The sequence below is a fragment of the Gopherus flavomarginatus genome, chromosome 5 (genome assembly GCF_025201925.1).
Source record: "Gopherus flavomarginatus isolate rGopFla2 chromosome 5, rGopFla2.mat.asm, whole genome shotgun sequence".
Taxonomy (NCBI): Eukaryota; Metazoa; Chordata; order Testudines; family Testudinidae; genus Gopherus; species Gopherus flavomarginatus.
In genome coordinates, this window is record NC_066621.1 from 122,320,430 (window position 1) to 122,340,907 (window position 20,478).

The 20,478-nt window shown below is 46.6% G+C and overlaps 1 protein-coding gene across 3 annotated transcripts in view; it reads right to left on the minus strand.

The window, feature by feature from the left end:
* GTF2A1 (general transcription factor IIA subunit 1) overlaps positions 1 to 14,223 on the minus strand; it is a 53,652-nt gene extending 39,429 nt beyond the window's left edge. The window contains exons 1-2 of one of the 3 annotated variants that reach the window (XM_050953335.1): positions 14,048 to 14,223; positions 5,234 to 5,424 (exon numbers count right to left, since the gene is read on the minus strand). In XM_050953335.1, coding sequence (XP_050809292.1) covers positions 5,234 to 5,424; positions 14,048 to 14,207 — 351 coding nt within the window. In that variant the 5' untranslated portion in view covers positions 14,208 to 14,223. Of the gene's footprint in view, positions 1 to 948; positions 967 to 1,142; positions 2,108 to 5,233; positions 5,425 to 14,047 lie in introns of those variants that run through there. The other 2 variants (XM_050953333.1, XM_050953334.1) reach the window with 2 other exon arrangements.
* Positions 14,224 to 20,478: the final 6,255 nt, after the last annotated feature.

Here is a 20,478-nt window from a genome sequence, read left to right on the forward strand (position 1 = left end):
AGCAGAATACTGCAGAGAGGACTCTAGCTAACAGCTAAGCAGAAAAAGCAGGGACTGAGTGACAAAGAGATCGTGTCTGTCTCTTTCAGTCTCTGCCTCTGGTGCATGCACCTCCCAGCAGCTCTCTCCCTATTTAAAGGCTGATGTGGTGTTTAAATGGAGAGGCGGTGACGTGGGGCTGGAAAGCACCTTCCCATCCTGGCAGAGTCTATATTAGAGAGCGGCAATGGCTCTATATAAACAGGGCAGCCACAGGGAGGAGGAACACAAGGATCAGGGAGACAGAAAGGCAGGGGAAGCCATGATGGATCTCACAGACACACAAACAAGGGGCCCAAGCCTGCACCGTAACCGCCCGGACTCGGGGTTTGTCGGCAGCTTTTTGGGGGTAGGCTTGTGGATGGTTTATTCTTGTCAGAGGGGAAGGGAAAGAAGTGATCGGTGGGGCTTGGTGGCTACACAGATTTATGTGACTGCTTATTGCACACCTATGTGAATACAAGTAAAACAAGCCACCTGAGAGTGCAGAAGGCACAAGGGGGGAGGAAGGGGTAAGTTTTGTTTTTTTTTTAAATTACTTCTTTGCCTCTAGGCGATGCTGGAGGGGGGGTTTCTCCTCCGTCAGCCGAGTCTGCAGGGTTGGGACAAGTGCTTTTCAACCATCGCTCCTTCTTATAAAGCTACATAAAATGGCTCCAGCAGTGCCAGGCTGGGGTCCACACATGCCACCGCCTCGCCCCGCTTCCCGGCGCGGGGGCAGCGCCTGGCTTCTGCCGGAGCATCTCCCCTCGCATCCCCCGAGGAGCCTCTCGCCCCCTCCTCAGCCATCCCCCAGCCTGATGGCGGAGCTCCCCCCCGCCCCAGGCTCGGCCCGCCTCGGGGCTCCTCGCTGGGAGAGACGCTGCCTGCTCGCCTCTACGCCGCTACCTTCCCGAGCCCCCGTCCCACCTCGCCGGCTCCGGCGGGTCCCGACGCCTCTCCCGGCTGCGCTCGCCTGCACGGGAGCCTCAGCAGAAGTTGGCTTCTGGCTGGGGGCGATGCCCCGCTGCCCCGGCCAGGCCGGCCGTTCCCGCGGCGGGGAGGTCCGAGTCCCGCCTGTGTCGCCGCCCAGGGCCCCCCTTCCCGCCCGGCCCGGTCCTTACCACGGGGTTTGTGTTAGCTGAGCTCGCCATGTCCCGAGCCCCCCGGGACACCCCCACCGCGGCGGAGTCGCCCCTAAAACAATAAACCTGCCCGGCACGTCCCCCCTGAGCCCCGCGCGTCCCGTCCCGGCACACGGGGAGCCCCGCGGCCTGGCCCGGCCTCGTTCGCCGGCCCTCGGGCTGCAGCCGCCGCCACCAGCCGCCCGCTCTGCCCGCTTCGCCCCTTTATATAGCAAGAGCCGAGCAGCTGCGCGAGCGGCCAGGGCGAGAGGGGGACGCGGGTGGGGGGAAAGCGAGGCTGCGCGCGAGAGCGTGTGAGACAGAACTCCGCCCGCCCGAGGTCACGTGTCAGTTTCGTTTCGTCGCCATGACATCTACTGAGGCGGAAGTGGTGGAGAGGTCACGTTATATGCTCCCGCGCTCAGACCTACCGAGGCGGAAGGAAAGGTTCTTCTGCTTAGTGCCTCTGCCTAGCGCTGTAGCCTGGGGGACACCACCGCGGCCTCCGGACACGCACAGCGATTCGGCCTGCTATTGTCCGGGAGCCGGGGCCTGCAGCTAGCTCCCTGGCCGGGGTGTCAGAACTCGGGAGGTGTACACAGTCCAACATGCTGGAGAATAGGGGCCGTCCTTTTGACTCGCCTGTGACTGACACTGAATATTGTCAGCATCGTCTCTCACATCACAGTATATATCATAATCTGCTAGCAGGTGGCAGCTGATCTATGGATCTAGCCCTGCTTGTCTGGGACAGCTGCCTCCATAGTGCATAGGACCAATATATGAGAATGAGTGGGAGTAAATTAAAAAAAAATGATAAGAGGAAATACATTTTTACACAAGGCATAATTAACCCACAGAAGTAACTTCCGGAACATGTTATTGGAACTATGAGCAAAATAAGATTTTAAAATAGTTAATTAAGGCTATTCACTGTTACTTTATAGAGGGTACATTGTCTCCTGTTTCTACCATGCTCCCAGGGCCAGCGCTACCATTTAGGATGCCTAGGCAATCGCCTAGGGCGGCAGAATAATTGATGGGCGCCGTTTTGCTGGAGGGGGCAGCAGGCGGCTCCGGTGGAGACAAATGTGTGGAATGTGGAGACAAATTAGTGTGACTCAGATTGATGTCCTAATCTTTTTGTATTTTTAGTTGTGTGCGCTTATAAACTGTAATTGTTAATTTTCACACCCACTTCCCCAAGCAGCGTGGAGTCAAAGTCAATGTACTTAGGTTTACGCAGTATCAGTGTAGACACCGCATTACTTTCATCGACTGTTACTGGCCTCCAGGAGCTGTCCCACAATGCCCCACAGTGACAATTCTGGTCACCATTGTGAACTCCACTGCCCAGAGGCCTCTCCCTTTTAAAGCCTTTGAATTTTTGAAATTCCTGGGTCTGTGGAGAGAAGAGGCTGTACAGGCACAGTTCTGATCCAGCCGTAGAAATATGGACATCTACAAGCAGATTGCTCTGCACACGTGGGAGAAAGTTTACAACAGAGACCAACAACAGTGCCACGTGAAAGCTAAGGAGCTGTGGCAGGCATACCAGAAGGCAAGGAGGCCAACAATTGAATTGGTGCAGAGCCGCAGACCTGCTGCTCTTACAAAGAGCTGCATGCCACCCTCGGTGGAGACCCCGCCATCATCCCCAAAGCCCTTTGGATACTGTGAAGGATCCTGAGACACAGGCCCCTACTATGAACAGTGAGGGCATGCTTTTCATTCCCCTCTAAAGTTAGGCGGGGGGGGGGCACAGGGCAATGCAGAGCAGTTTGTTTATGTGCACCAGGATGTCCTGTGAATCCTCCATAAAGATCTCAGTGAAGCTTTCATGGAGGTACTCTGCAATCCTCTGCCAAAGGTTCCTGGGGAGGGCTGCCTTATTTCTTCTACTGTGATAAGACACTTTCCCGTGCCGTTTAGTGATTACTTCGGCAGGCACCACTGCAGTACACAGGCTACCAGCATATGGGCCTGGGCGGCATCGGGATGCCAGCAGCAGCTGTGCTCTCTCTGCCTCTGTTATCTTCAGGAGTGAGATATCAGCTAAAATCACCACTGCCCGTAGAAAATTGTGTCAGTATTCAGTTCCACTGCTCTGTACACAAATACCCATTGTCATAAACAGATAGTTAAGGATTAATGTCTCTTTTACCTGTAAAGGGTTAACAAACAGGGAACCAAACACCGGACCAGGGGACCAATCAGGAGACAAGATACTTTCAAATCTCGGTGGAGGGAAGCCTTTGTTTGTGTTTTTTGGGTTTTGCTTTGTTCTCTCTGGGTCCTGGAAGGGGCTAGACGTGCAACCAGGTTTCTTGCCAATCTCCCTGCTACAGTCTCTTATATATTCAGAATAATGAGTATCTAGTAAGGATCAGGCGGTTATAGTCTTTTTAACTGGTTTTCCTTTATTTGCAAATGTGTATCTGGCTGGTAGAAATTAAATGTGTATCTGGCTGGTAGAGTTTTAATGTATATTTGGCTGAAAATATTTTAAATTGTATTTCAGCTGGAGGAGGCTTTTTCTCCAGTTTCTAGAAGCTGACAGACCCTGTAATATTCCATCTTGAATTTACAGTGATTTTCTTTATTCTTTTTTTCTTTTATTAAAAGTTTTGCTTTTAAGACCTGTCTGATTTTTCCCCCTTTGTTGAGGCTCAAGGGAATTGAGTCTGTACTTAACAGGGAAGGAGAAGGGAGGGGAAGGGTGGAATCCCTTTGTTTTAGATTCACGGAGTGTGAATCTGTCTCTCTCTCCAGGAGACCTAATTTCTCTGTGTTGTGATTCAAGGAGTTTGAATCACAGTGATCTTCCAGGGTAACCCAGGGAGGGGAAGGCTGGGAAAGGCAACGGTGAGGAAAGGGGTTTACTTTCCTTGTGTTAAGATCCAGGGGGTCTGGGTCTTGGGGGTCCCCAGCGAAGTTTTTGGGGGGACCAGAGTGTATCAGGCACTGGAATTCCTGATTGGTGGCAGCTTATCAGATCTAAGCTGGTAATTAAGCTTAGAGGAATTCATACTGGTACCCCAACTTTTGGACTCTAAGGTTCAGATTGGGGAAATATACCATGACACTCATACCTCTGAGATATTCCCCTGCCCTTATTTTCCCACTCCCCACACCCAAGGACTATACTCAACATGGTTAGTGCTGTGACCGGTGCCACCAAAGTAGGGTTGCCAACTTTCTAATAGCAGAAAACCAAACACCCTTGGCCCACCCCCTGCCCTGCCCCTTTTCTGAGGGCCTCCAACTCACTCTCCCCCACCCGCACTCACTCATTTTCACCAGGCTGCAGCAGGGGGTTGGAGTGTGGGAGGGGATGAGAGCTCCGGCTGGGAGTGCAGGCTCTGGGTTGGGGCCGGGGATGAGGGGTTTGGATGCAGAAGTGGGGTCTGGGCTGAGGCAGGGGGTTGGGGTGTGGGAGGGAGTACAGGCTCTGCGATGGGGGTGCTGGTGGGGCTGAGGGGTTTGGAGTGCAGGAGCAGGTGCGGGAGGGGGCTCAAGGCTGGACAGGGGATTAGGGTGTTGAAGGGGGTTCAGGGTGCAGGTTCTGGGGGTGCTTACCTCAAGTGGATCTCGGAAGCAGTGGCATGTCCCTCTGGGTGTCTCCTAGGTGGAGATGTGGCCAGGCAGCTCTGCACGTTGCCCCCATCCATAGGTGCTGCCCCCACAGCTTCCATTGGCCATAATTCCTCCCTGGCCAATGGGAGCTGCGGGGCCGGTGCTTGGGGTGGGGGCAGTGTGCAGAGTCCCCTGGATGCCCCTAAGCCTAGAAGCCAGACATGCTGCTGCTTCTGGGAGCTGTGCTGAGCCAGGGTAGGCAGGTAGCCTACTTAGCCTTGCTGCACCGCTGACTGGACTTTTAGCAGCCCAGTTGGTGGTGCTGGCCAGTGCTGCCAGGGTCATTCTTTGACCAGGCGTTCTGGTTAAAAACGAACACATGACAACCCTAGCACAATGCTATATCAATTCCAAGGGGAAGTGAGAATGTAGTGCTCACAACTTTCTGGGATCAAGGGGAGTGAGTTCAGTATCCTAAGTTTCAATTTCTGTCGTGAATACACCGACAATGGTACCTTTCTGTGTTCTATCTGCAGCTGCTGCCATTGTGGCCTTGAGGGTCTCTCCCTCCACACCCATGGAACATCTGAGCCAGATAAGGAGGAGAAAGAAGAGGACTCAGGATGACATGTTCCAGGAGATGCTGCCAGTGTTGCATCAGAGAATGAAACCAGGGCCTGGAGGACAACCCTTGCAGACAGCATGCAGAAAGCAAAAGTGGAGAGAAAAAAGGCCCGGGAGTTCAAGCAGGAAAAGGAGAGGGAGATGCACCAGGACATAATGGGGCTTCTCAGGCAACAAACAGAGATGCTGTGGACTCTGGTAGACCTGTGCACAAGAGTCTTGTGCTGGCCTCCCTCTGCAGCCTATAGACAACTCAATGTCTGGACCTCCCTACACCTCCCCTCAACATTCCACATGGCATCAAGGACCACTGCACTACCCCTACCATTCCACCGTGAGGAACATTAAAAACAATCACAACTGCACATACACTGACCTGTGAAATATATGGTTGGTGTATGTGTACCTGAAATGGAAATGATTGTTCTTTCCCCTTCATAATTTCTGTTCCCTTAATTTATTATGGTTTATAAAGTGCTAAATGGTTGTTTTATTTTCCTGGCTCATGTTACAGAAAACAATTCTATTTTTTGGAACATAATTCAGCTTTGTTAGTTCACAACATATGCTGACTGGTGCTAAGCAGGGCTGACATCCACCAATTTCCTGTTAGTTTATTTTGTCACAGAACCCATAACATCAATCTCAGACAGTATTAAGAGGTGCATTGTCAATGTTATATTCCTACATGTAGCACTCATTGCAAGATTCATACTGGACTGCAAAAGAGCAAGGCTGGGTAGAGCACACTACAGCAACACACATACTCTGGCTCACTGTTAAAATGTTCTTTCAAAGCCTTCCTGAGCTATACAGCTCCACATTGAGCTCTTCTAATAAGTCTTGTGTCTGGCTGTTGAAATTCAGCAGACAGCTGCTCCACCTCTGCCCTCCATCCCAACAAAACTTTTCCCCCTTTGCTTCACAGATATTATGCAGAAACACAGCAGGCAGATATAACCATTGGGATATTTTTCTGACTGATGTCAATTCTTGTGAGTAAACAATGCCAGTGACCTTTCAAGTGACCAAAAGCACATTCGACTGTCATGCTGCACCTGCTGAGCTGGTAGATGAATTATTCCTTGGTGCTGTCGAGGTGGCCAATGTACAGCTTCATGAGCCATGGGAGCCCAGGGTATGCTGGGGCAAAAGAAAGTCCCTGCTTGCAGCTTTCTGAACAGTCCTGGGTTCTTAAAGATGTGCACGTCATGCACCTCCCCTGACCAGTCCACACTGATGTTGGTAATGAATTCATGGTGATCCACCAGCACTTGTATTACCATGGAAAAATAGCCCTTTCTGTCAATGTACTCTGGCAAGGTGGTCTGGTGCTAAAATAGGGATATGTGTACCATCTAGCAGCCTACCTAGTTTGGGACCCCAATTGCTGAAAAAACATCCACTATGCCCTGTACTTTCTCAGAGTCACAGTCCTGCATAGCAGCAGTCGATTAATGGCCCTGCACACTTCCATGACAACCATCCCTGCGGTGGATTTCCCAACTCCAAATTGTTACTTGTCAGTCGAGAACCAATCTGGCATTCCAAGTTTCCACAGTGCAATCGCCACTTGCTTTTCAGCTGCCAGTGTGGCTCTCATTTTGGTGACCCTATGCTGGAGGGTTGAAGCAAGTTTGGCATACAGTTCCAGGAATATGACCTTGTGCATTCGAAAGTTCTGCAGCCACTGCTTGTCATCCCAAACCTGAATTACATTGTGATCCCACCAGTCGGTGCTTGTCTTTTGAGCCCAAAACTGGCACGCCACTGTCTGCAGCTGCTCCGTGAATGCTGCCAACAACCTGGAATTGTTTCTTTCTATGGCCCAGAGAAGTCTAGCCTCCAAGAAAATGTTACGTCTTCCCTCTTGCTGCAGCTCTGCAATACTGCAGAAACAGACGCCCTGAGCTTGAAATGCTCATGACAATAGTGCAGAGCTGTGCAGGCTCCATGCTTCTGTCAGAGAGGGTGGACAGCAAGGAAGGACATGCAGGTTTGTGGGGATTTTGAAAAGAGCCATCAAATATTATGCGATGCAGATGAAATTATGGGATGGAGAACACTGTATTGTGGGAAGTGGAACCCATGCTCCCAGTCACCCCGTATGACTCATTTGAGCCCCAGAAGGCATTGTGTAAACTTCCCACAACACCCTATGCTGGATGATGGTGAGTTGCACAGTGGGATAGTTAACCATGGTGCACTGCATTCTGCATCAATACAAGCGCTCCTGCTGATGATGCGCACCGGTGACATAAGAAGTGTAGTGTGCACTTGCACAAGCAGTATAACAACTGTGGTGGCTGCATGTCAATGTTATTTAGGTTGACATAATTTTGTAGTGTAGACATGACATAAGTCTCCCTCTTAAGTTATCTTCAACTTCAATTTCCCTTTTTTTAAAAAGCTTTATTTTCAGCTCTTTTACTCTCATTTGCCGTCCTGCAAAAGTGAAGAATTGACAATAGATCCAGAGGGTTTATATAAACTCAGAGAAATTAATACCAAACCACAGGATCAGCTTACAATGTTTAAAAAGCATCATCTTTCCATCATATAGTGAAGTTACCTAATGAAGTCTGTGTAATCTTTTGAGGAACATGATATATTCCCTTAACTCTGGAAACCACTGTTAGATGCATTAAGAATAGCTAACATATTGATTGCTCATTTGGACAGCTGAATAAAGCAGCTGCTGGCTGAAACATCCTGTAGTAATCAGTGAAGGCCATTTATCAGCATGCTGTTCAGCTCAAAATCCTTTCTCAGATCCACTGATGCAGGGTCTTGTGTGTGGTTAGAGTCTTAACTGCTTTTTAAATGCAGATATTTTATTACCTGGGTTCCTTATTGCTGGGGTTCATGGATCACAGCCAATGAAGTTTTGTCTGTTGCCAGAACTGCATCATCAGTTGAACAGTGATGATTCAGAACAGTTGGAGTCTGAAGGCATGGCTGCACTTGCAGATGTAGAGCGCTGTGAGTTAAACCCGCCTTTGGAGAGCACAGTAGGGAAAGCGCTGCAGTCTGTCCACACTGACAGCTACAAGCACACTGGCATGGCCACATTTGCGGCACTTGCAGCGGCATTGGGAGCAGTGCATTATGGGCAGCTATCCCACAGAGCACCTCTTCCCATTCTAGCGCTGTGGCTTGTGGGAAGGGGACGTGGAGTGTGGGGCATTCTAGGTCCTGTCCCGATGCCCCATGATGCATCGGTTCAAATCCCAGCATTCCCTTTGCTTCTGTCCACATTTGGCACCATCTTTCAATGTTTTTTGTACTGCATTCTCTGTCTTCCCTTTCAGTCTGCGGGAACGGAGCCCAAACTGCTGAGGTGTATGCTGATGAGTCTCGCCAGCACATCACATTTGGCAGTTGAGTTATTCCTTATGATCCAAAGTGACAGTGAGAGCTCCGATGATGATATCAACTCAAGTAACGCATATGACACGAGTTTGCTTGTGGCATTCACGGACATGCTTACCACCGTGGAAAGCCGCTTCTGGGCTTGGGAAACAAGTACTGAGTGGTAAGATCACATCATCATGCAAGCCTGGGATGACAAGCAGTGGCTGCAGAACTTTTGGATGAGAAAAGCCACTTTCATGGGACTGTGTGAGGAGCTCACCCCCACCTGCGGCGCAAGGACACGAGATTGAGAGCTGCCCTGACGGTGGAGAAGCAGGTGGGTATTGCAATCTGGAATCCGGCAACTCCAGACAGCTACTGATCGGTCACTAACCAGTTTGGAGTGGGAAAGTCGACTGTTGGAATCGTGTTCATACAAGTTTGCAGGGCCATTAATCGCATCCTGCTCAGAAGAACCATGACTCTGGGTAACGTGCCTGACATTGTGGCTGGCTTTGCACAAATGGGTTTCCCTAACTGCAGAGGGGTGATAGATGGCATGCATATTCCAATTCTGGCACCAGCCCACCTAGCCTCTGAGTACGTTAATCAGAAGGGGTATTTCTCAACGGTTCGCCAGGCACTTGTGGCTCACCATGGGCGTTTCATTGACATTAATGCAGGCTGGCCCAAAAAGGTGCATGATGCATGCATCTTTCAGAACACTGGCCTGTTCAGGAAGCTGCAAGCTGGGACTTTTTTGCCAGACCAGAAGATCACCAAAGGGGAAGTCAAAATGCCCATTGTGATCCTTGGAGACTCCGCTTACCCTTTAATGCCATGCCTCATGAGATCTTACACAGGAGCCTTGACAGCAGCAAGGAGCAGTTCAACAGGCTGAGCCAGTGCAGGATGACTGTGGAGTGTGCTTTTGGCTGTTTAAAGGGCTGCTGGCGCTCTCTGTATGGGATGCTGGACCTGGCCAATGACAGCATCCCCACGGTTATATCCGCATGCTGTACCGTCCATAACATTTGTGAAGGGAAGGATGAAAGATTCACTCAGGCATGGAACTTGGAGGTTCAACATCTAGAGGCTGAATTTGAACAGCCAGTGAGCAGGGCTATTAGAGGGGCCCAGCGCGGGGCTGCAAGGATTAGGGATGCCTTGAGGGAGGAATTTGAGGCTGAAAGCCACCAGTAATGTCTGGTGCTCTGCATGGGAGTGAAGTGCAGTGGTTCCAATGTTAGTAGGACTCTGTGTTTGCTACACTGACTTGCAGTGCCTGTTTCTTTCCTGGGCTAAGGTATCTTTTACTTTATGCAATAATAAAGAATGTTTTCAAAGCCAAAAAATCCATTTATTGAAAAGAAAATCCATTTATTGAAAAGAGACACAACTGCTTGGGAAACAGAAAGGGCAAGGGGGTGGGGAACGGTACAACCACAGATTTGCATATGTCCTGTCTGGAGTGCTGTGCAACTAGTGCTGCACTTCAGGATGGCTATACTGCATGGTGATGGGGGTTGAGTGCAGTGGGTAAGGGTCGTGGTTTTCAGTGCCTGACACTGGCACTGCAGCGCTTCAGCAGGGGTGCAGCAAACGTTATTCCACTCACCGAGGTGGAGTACCAGCTGCGCTGTAGCCGCAGAGTCAGAGCGCTCTATGTTCCTTGCCAGAATGGACAGGTAGTGAGCTAGTGCGCTTGGGGCTCCTTTATTGCACTGTAACTCGCAAGTGTAGCCAAGGCCTAAGTGTTTGACTAATCTGTCACTTAAACAGCACAAAGGCTGGGCAGTATCGAAGGAATGTGCTGTCACGGGGTTGCTACTGATGCTGTTTGGGGGTGTTCTTTCACCCCACAGAGTAGGACACACATTCACAGGCAGACTCTTCACCATCAGAATTTTAGTTTCTCCCTACTACTATTCGGAAATCACATACAATAATTAGAATGATTGTTTATTTGTATTGTGGTAACCCCTAGAGGATCCACTGTGTTAGCCACTGTATGTGTACACAATGAAAAGATGGTCACTGGCCCAAAAACAAGGTTCTTCTTGCATTTTAGTTTGCATAATGGCAAGTGGTATCTGCATTTGAGTGGTGGATCAATTGATTCTTGTTCAGATAGGGGAAAATCCTGAAGTTTTACTCAGAGTTTGACACAGTCTATACTTCAGCAAAATTCCCAGTGACTCCTATTTTGCCTGAGTAAAAATGGAGTAAGGATTTCAGGGCCTCATTCTGACACCTTTACTTATTCAGTCCCATTGAAATCAATAGGCCTACTCATATGAGTAAAGATGAACATGGCGGGAACTCCAGTTTAGGCCTTGGCTTGATGAGGGTTTAAAGTGTGATGTTAGCACATTTTAGCCAACATGTACTAACCAACAGTAGTTTGCAGTATTATTGTAATTGTATTGGTCCCAGGATATGAAAGACAGGTAGGTAAGGTAATATCTTTTACTGGACCAACTTCTGTTGATGGAAGGGACAAGCTTTCAAGCTACACAGAGCTCTTCTTCAGGTCTGGGGAAGGAAGCAGTGTCTGAGCAGTTGAGCTAAACACAAATTGGGACAGATTGTTAAGTAGAAGGGGTAATGCACGTAACCCTTAATTGCCCACTTCATTTTGAGTGATCACCTCCAACATGTTTAGCATATCTGGCCCATAAATATCTTGAAACGCCAGCTACAAAAGTGCCTGGCGAATGCCTGTCTTTCAGGTGACATTGTAAATAAGAAGCAGGTAGCATTATCTCCCTGTCATGGTACAAACCCCCATTCTGAACCTTAGCGTTCAAAAGATGGGGTACCAGCATGAATTCCTCTAAGCTCAATTATCAGCTTAGTACTTGTAGCGCTGCCACCAACCAGGAATTCCAGTGCCTGGTACACTCTGGTCCCCCCAAAACCTTGCCCAGGAACCCCCAAGACCCAGTCCCTCTGGATCTTAACACAAGGAAAGTAAACCCTTTCCCTCACCGTTGCCTCTCCCAGGCTTCCCCTCCCTGGGTCACCCTGGAAGATCACTGTGATTCAAACTCCTTGAATCTTAAAACAGAGAGGAAAATTCACCTTCCCCTCTCCTTCTCTCTCCCCCTCCCGGACTCTCCCTGAGAGAGAAAGTAATCCTAACACAGAGAGAAAATTAACCTCTCTCCCCCCCTTCCCTCCTTTCTCCTCACCAATTCCCTGGTGGATCCAGACCCAGTCCCCTGGGGTCTCACCAGAATAAAAAAACAATCAGGTTCTTAAACAAGAAAAGCTTTTAATTAAAGAAAGGAAAACAATAAAAATTATCTTTTTAAATTTAAGATGGAATATGTTACAGGGTCTTTCAGTTATAGACACTGGGAATACCCTCCCAGCCTAAGTATACAAGTACAAATTAAAATCCTTTCAGCAAAATACAAATTTGAACTCCTTCCAGCCAAATACACATTTGCAAATAAAGAAAACAAACATAAGCCTAACTCGCCTTATCTACCTAGTACTCACTATTCTGGACATATAAGAGACTGTATCAAAGAGATGGGAGAGAAACCTGGTTGCATGTCTGGTCACTCTCAGAACCCAAAGTGAACAACCACCAAAAACTAAATAGCACACACAGAAACTTCCTTCCCTCAAGATTTGAAAGTATCCTGTCCCCTGATTGGTCCTCTGGTCAGGTGACAGCCAGGCTCACTGAACTTGTTAACCCTTTACAGGGAAAAGAGATATGAAGTACTCCTGTTCTATTAACCCTTAACTATCTGTTTATGACACTCCCGTAAACCATAATGGAAACAAACTTGTTTGTCTTAGTGATTGGCTGAAAAAGAAGTAGGGTGGAGTGGACTTGTAGGCTTTAAAATTTTTACATTGTTTTGTTTTTGAGTGCAGTTATATAACAAAAAAAGTTGTAAGTTGACTTTCACGATAAAGAGATCGTACTACAGTACTTGTATGAGGTGATTGAAAAATACAATTTCTTTTGTTTATCTTTTTTACAGTGCAAATATTTTAATCAAAATAATAATATAAAGTAAGCACTGTACACTTTGTATTCTGTGTTGTAATTGAAATCAAAATATTACAAAATATTTATAATAAATTTCAATTGGTGTTCTATTATTGTTTAACAGTGCAATTAAAATTGTGATTAATCACGATTAATTTTTTTAATCATTTGACAGTCCTACTATAAACTTAGTTTGATGGAAGCTGCCTTATGTTGACCTAATAATGTTTGCATCTACAGTACTAGGTCACTTCCGCTGACCTAACTCACCTGTTACGTTGACTTAGTTACTCCATCTCTGTGAGAGGTGTAGAGCTTAATTTTATGTTGATGGCTTGACAGAGAGGCAATGTAGATGCAGTGTTGTATAAGTCAACTGAATTGACCTCCAGGAGGTGTCACACAATACTCCACTGTGACTACTCTAATGATCGTTTTCAACTCTTCTGCACAGCAGTCAGGTACACAAGAAATAGCCCCTCCCTGTAAAAGCCCTGGGAACTTTTCAATTCCCATTTCCTGTTTGATTAGGTGGAGAGCTTACCAGCCCAGCTGATCATGGCAACTTAATGCCACAAACGTGCTCCAGCCTGGAGTACACAAGAGGTGGTGAATCTTATTGGTCTATGGGGAGAAGAATGTGCAGGCCCAGCTCCAATCCAGCTGTAGAAACACAGCCACAGACTGCACTTTGCAAGGCTTAACACTGGTCCCCAGTCTCTGTGTACCATCCATGTTGCTAAAGGGAGGGGGCATTGTCCACCTGCCCACATGTACTTTTCATGCAGGTTGCCCACAAGTTGCAGCACAAGGTCCATCACCCATGTCCCTGGGCCATACTCACCATGGCTGGAATGCCAAAGAGGTTTATTGAATAGCTAGGGATACTGATTATATTCCGGCTTGCACTTCAGTGAAATAATGGGAGTAATTTTTACATAGCAATTTTGTAATAGACTCAGGGTATGCACTGACAATGGTTGTCTTGTGCTGTGCATGCCTTACAGTGGAAAGCTTGGCCATCAGTTTATCTTCCACACTGGTGGAGAGGTTTTCACAGTTTAGAAAACGGAAAAAGAGAACGCACGATGACATGTTCAACGAGATAATGAATGCCTCTGGGACTCTATGTACTCTTGGGCAAGGTGATCTGGCGCCAAGGTGGTCTGCGCCCCACCGCAGTTAGGGAACTCCATTGTTGCAAAACCATTCACCATGTCCTGCGCATTGCCCAGAGTCATTACTCTTCTTAGCAGAAGTTGATTAATGGCCCTACACACTTGGATCACAACAACTCCCATGGTGGATTTACCAACTCCAGATTGATTCTTCACTGACCGGTAGCAATCTGGCATTGCAAGCTTCCAAACAGTGATCGCCACTCGCTTCTCCACTATCAGAGAAGGTCTCATTTTAGTGTTGCTTTGCTTCAGAGCTGGGGAAAGCTCCTGGAAAAGTGGCCTTCCACCTTTGAAAGTTCTGCAGCCATTACTCATCATCCCATAACTGCATAATGGTGTGATCCCACCAGCCAGTGCTTGTTTCCCAGGACCAGAAATGGTGCTCCACTGTGTTTAGCTGCTGCATGACCGCCAGCAGCAACTGGGAATTGTTTTGTTCTATGGCTTGCAACAGGGCTGCTTGAAGGATGTCACATGTTCCACACGGTGGCTCCTGTCTTGGCTCTGGAAATACTTCAAGATAAGGTGCAAGGTGTTTGTAATGCTCACAACAAAAGTGCACAGCTGAGCAGGGTCCTCACTTTTCAGGCTATGGTGTACACGCAGCAAAGCCAGCCTTTTGAAAAAAGGGGTGAAAAAGTATGGCTCGTTTGTCGTTGATATCAAAGGAGAGAGGGAGGAAGTAAACTGCATCATGGGAGGTTGAAACTATGGTCCCATTCTCCCTGCAACAATGTTTTGGTTCCATGAGACACTTCAAGCCCTTCTCAAAAAACCCTGCTGATAGTTGCACTGTGGGATAGCTACCCAGGGCACACTGCTCTCTGCAACGATGCAAGTGCTGCTATGAGGACGCACTCCACCAACACAATGAGCGTAGTGTAGACCCGCCCAATCGACTTAATTACTGTATACTGGGGTTTTTGCCTAGGTGTAACTAAATCAGGGCAAATCTTCTGTGTAGATGTGCAGCACCAGTGTAAGTTACCAGGGTAAGTCACATTGGTGCAAGCCTGGTTTTGCTTCTGTTCAGCATCTCTACATTAAAGGTTTGCAGTGATGTTATAATGTAGTTACACCTGTGCAAATTTCTCTAGTTTAGACAAGCCCTTAGGACCCCTTACCCATATTTACTCAGGGCCTTTAGGGTTTTGCCATCTGTATAATTTATTTACTTCTACAGAGTTTCTCCTGATTTACACTAGCATCAGTGAGTGAAGTATCTGGCCCTTGCTTATTTAAATGTAACTTACACCTTCTCTTCCACATCACCTTTGCATTTGGCCCAGCCACTGCCTAGTGTGTCTGTCACAAGGACCTTGCCAGATGAGGCAGGATTCCTCATATGCTAAATCTAGACTAAAGTTTGTGGTCCTGTCATGACTCAAGTTTAATTGATTTCCAGTTAACTCAAGTTAACTAAAATCTTTGTAAATGCTAGTCTAGACACTCCATAATTGTTTGTGTTCTGGAATGCTTAGACCCACATTTACAGATGTGTTAGCCACACTACAAAGCGTTAACTAATTCACTTATGATCTGCTAGAATTAATTAGTTTCCCTAGGCATGCCTCAATATATAGAATCATAGAAGATTAGGGTTGGAAGAGACCTCAGGAGGTCATCTAGTCCAACCCCCTGCTCAAAACAGGACCAACCCCAACTAAAATCATCATAGGGTCTGATTCTCATTTACATTGTTCTGGCAGTGCAAAGGGACCTTAAAGGGGGCAATAAATAATAAGCCTTGCATGGGGGGCTTTCTGGCATAAGGGCTCTTCATTAATCCTGCTCCTTGCCCCAGGATAGACTGTATGTCAGGAACAGGCCAAGGAAGGGGAAAGAGAGAACATGTGGCGTGAACATGCTGCATGCACACCACAATATCACTATTCTGTGCTTCCCAAGGCACACAGGAGACCTGGGATGCAGATCATAAATCAGAGCAGCCTAATTATATTAAGATTTGGGCAGGTACAGGCTGTTGCGAAATACTGGTAGCACAAAAGCAGTTTAAAGTCACTCCTCCCCCACAGGCTGCATGCTGGGTCTCCTGAACTTCTGTGAGCGGAAGAGAAGAAAATCTTATCATAGTTTCCTTTCTTTTCAATAAATGCCTCAGCATTTGTCTGACTGCAGGAAACCTTGTCACCTATATTGCCTTGGTGTTCTGTTCAGTGAAAAATAACTCGGAGGCATTAGTAGTGACTTTACCTGAACAGCATTCATTTTCATTACTGAAACTAATGTCCCAGGCAGCATCTAAATGGCTGTGCGTACACTGGACCTGGCTTGGCTGCCTTCAGTGTTTTAACTGGCTGGCTGCCAAAGGAGCTGAAGGTTAACATCTTATATGTGAAGCAGCAGAAGTTGCCTTTAAAACTGAAGTGATAATGTCTCCGCCTGCATCATTCAACCAGTTGAATGAAACCAGGGGTGGCCAAAGCATGGTTCATTTGCCAAATGCTAAGGCCACTTGACTATGGAAATGAGGCTGGAAGACACAGTCATGTGACAATTGTGAAGAATCAGAATGAGTCACTTTCTTCCAATCCTGAATAAGAACGTTATTAGAATAAGCACAAGAGCATTATTTTTCAAGGTACTGTACTCACTTTTTCCACTTCACTGTAAAGCTTCTGCCTCAAACTTTCCCCAGCACCCTCCTGCCTAGCTTTCTGCTACCAATTTAAAGAAACAATACATGTGTCCTTATAGACACAACATGTCCCAACATGCAATATTTCATCTTGATGTCAACAGAGACAGCTAAGGAGTAGAGACCGCCAAGGTCAATGAGTAGAGACATTCAGAGTAAAGAATGCAAAGGCCACTGCAAATTTTATAAAGTCTGCTGGGGACCTTGCAGGGAAAACATGATCTTGTGGCTAAAGGACACAACTGAGAATCAGCAGATGTGGCTTCAAGTCAGGACATACACTTGTCAAAGAACAATTAGGAAAATGCAAGCAGATGTGATTTACCACTGATGTATCAAACTGACATATTTTGGGATTGTTTTGTTCAATTACCCCAAACTTCAAATAAAATCAAAACTCTTGTCTAGGCAGAAAATCATACACAAAAGATTTCCCTGCTAATAACAGGAAGCTAGTTACAACCTTCACTGTGGCTTCATAACAATACCATTTCTTTTCCACTTTGAGGGAATGTCAGTTTTAGAATCTGGCCACAAGGTGGTGGGAGGAGATCTCACATGGATAGTTCAGAAACAAACCATCCCCAGTGCAGGAATGAATTTGTTTCTAATATATATTGTAGCATCCCTACCACACACTACGACCAAATGATTGCAACCATTTTATCTAGTAAGGATAACCTTCTCATTGTGGCTGTTAGTGTAACCCAAATTAATGCCCACTTTTGAAAATTTAGGCCCAGTTGACATTCAAGGTCTTACAGAGGACCAAATTCTGCACTAATTTACACGTTCTGAAATCCCATCAAGGGGTGCAAAGTCATCTTAGAATTTGGCTCACTGAGTAAGTGGTAGGTTGAAAATTAGAATCCCAACTCCCAGTCTCCTGCTCAGGAGCAATTCCTTGGTCCCCCCAGGGTAAAACACAAAATAAAAACACATTTAAATGTTTTTGTTACTCTAATTTGCTTTTCCCTTTGCTAATTAGTACTCAATCTCCAAATCCATTCTGTACAATACAGTGATAAGACCCCAGAATCTGGACACTCTCAAAGTTGTATCTGGGTCTGTTTAAGATATCTTTTAGGGCACCTATCTTTGTAGCATCCAATAATCAGTCTTGACTATGTGGTGCAGGTCCAACTCCAATCATATTGGTATACAAATCCTCAATTTTATTGTAGTTTTTGCCTTGAATTTTCACTTGTCCTTCATTCCCAGTGTCAATTCTCGAGTGACAGGTAGATTCTGCAGCTCCTTCAGTCACATTTTCCAGGGCACTTAGTCTCTGGCCTGGTCACAGGACTTTGTGAAACAGTATCAAATTTCTCTGATGAGATTATAACTTCAAAGTATGCGTCCATGTTTTCCTCTCCTTTATTCCCCTGCCACCACAAACCCCCTACATCATTCTCTCAGAACAGCTTTCCCAACTACCATGAAAACTTGGAGTTCCAACATTTATTTTCTCCTTCTGTAAAAAGGATAGATAGCTGCCTGAAAAAAAAAATTATTCCTGCTTTCATCAGTCTGATTCAAACAAAACTTTTTCAAGGGTAGGGAGACAGAAAGTTAGGAAACCATATTTGTCCTGTTAAGATCAATTCACATTAAGGTTGAAAGTCAAAATTAGTTTTCTTGTCTGCAGTTTTGATTTCTCCTGCAGTGGATCTACTACTCTGGGCAGAAGTCAGAACTCAGGGGTATTTCTGTCAAGTCTGGAGAAAGAATTCCTCTGTGTTATTTTATTTATTTTTTTAACCTGAGCACTCCCCCTGTTGGTATAGTTGACGAACTGACCATGCCCTAACAAGTCTCTCTACCTCCACAGAGGCAAGTGAGAGAGGAATCTTTTGCAAGGGATTTCTTCTCCTCAAAAATTACTTTCCCTTCTCTTATGTCTTTGGCAATTTTCAATCTCTCCCTCCAGTTTGACCTACAGCTGTAAAAGAGTCATCACAAAAGCTCTTTAAGGATGGCTGTTGGCTCCGTTAGCCTAGCAGTAGATCCCCAGCCCTTATGTCATTGGCTGCAGCAATTGCCAGGCTCCTAAAGTACTAAAGGGCTCTGAACCCTCCTCCACGTTCAGAAAAGGAATTTTGCATTTGTGCATCCCAGTATTCCTGCAGCGCTTATCACTCCATTTTAACATACCAGGGCATCTGCAGCCAATGGCATAGCTGCCTCCTGCTTTGCTGCACCACAGACTGGGATTGCATAAAGCTATTTTTGCACCTAATGATTGAAACCTTGCCAGCAATTACCACATTTAAACATGGCAATGGCTATTAGAGACTTCTAGCAGTTTCCCTGACCAGTGTGGGACAGTGATATTTTTCTGAGAATGATGCTAGTCAAATCATGCTACAACAAACCTGCTAGACACAGGACTGCAGCCTGGACTTAACAGGGGTCCAAGACAAGATGCTGGAGCTTATAGGATCACAGAATATCAGGGTTGGAAGGGACCTCAGGAGGTCATCTAGTCCAACCCTCGGCTCAAAGCAGGACCAATTCCCAACTAAATCTTAGCTTTTGATCCTTTGCTGTTTTTTATTTTATTCAGAATCTTAAATAGCCGAGGCAGGCAAATTAGGCCAGGATCCAGGGAAGCAGGATTACTGATAATAGTATAGCTTTTTTTGTCCTCCCTCACCAGCCATGGACGTCATTGCTCCTCTCCAGTTGCATATAGGCTCCTGCCTGGACACATGATGTGATGATGCTCCTGTATGAATATGTCCTGTAGGTGATGTTTCAGCATATCTCGAGTGGCTTATTGAAAGCTCTGTTACAGGAGCCTATTACACCCTACGCTTCCCACTGCCTCATCTAAAACTGTCCACACATTTGTAATTGTGAGTCTCTCTCTCTCTCTCTTTTAATATTGTTTGCGTGTGTTACTAGGATGCCATGCTCACCTTTCCATGTCTAACACCAACCATCTGACCCAAAACTACCACTTCCAAATGTCTTTGTAGCTCTAAATAAATAAACTGCCATTCCAGCTGCCATGGAACTTTTTGATTCCAACATTCCATCTTGTTGCCTGCTAAAGGGACTTCACCTAATGGCTTGTTTGCTGCTTGAACAGCAGCTGTGTGGAATCGTTCCACATGTAATTCTATTGCACTACCCTAGAAAACCATTGACTTAATTCCCTTCAGTTTTACCACATATTTGGGGGAACTGGGAAGGAAGATAGCAAATCAGCCTTGTGACTGAACAGCCCTCATGAGGGAAGACTAGTTTTCTTTGGCTTATAAAACAGACAAGGTCTTCAGTCTGATGTGGTAAGTTCCTGGAGTGAGAAACAGCCAGGGGCACCAGCCCGTGACCTGCTAGAAGCTGCAGTGCACTCAACTGATATGGCTTCTCCAAGTTTTGAAACATCCCAAGAATTATGGCAGAGGCCTTTGTAAACAGGACTTTAACCTCAATTACAGCCTCAAATGCTCTCATTAAGGCACTGCTCTCCTCCGTGCCTTCCCTCGGCTTTCTCATGTCATTTAAAAATGTGCTGCGGACTGGGTAGGCAGATGCTCCCCTCATGTTTATTCATGCTCTTTTGCAGCTTCTAAATTAGAGATGGTAAAGACCTACTTGGAGCAGGTCACCTGGTCCTGACTGCACCCACAAATGCAGGATTCTCCCCTCTGTTATATCATTGCAGCTTTGTGCAACCATTAAAAGGCTCTAGTGATACATCTCCTAGCATTTCCCTTGGATACAATCCCCCAGTCTAACCAATCTCACTGGTTATTCAGCTGAAATATTCCCTTTCTTTGTATTACGCCATTATTTCCAAGTTATGTCCTCTTGTACCTCTCAAAACAGTTCTCCTAGAGGGAGCCCTTGGTTGACAGCACAGTGGGCTCAGAGCAGCAGGATACAGGACACAACTTCAATTTCATGATCAAAATGTGAGGA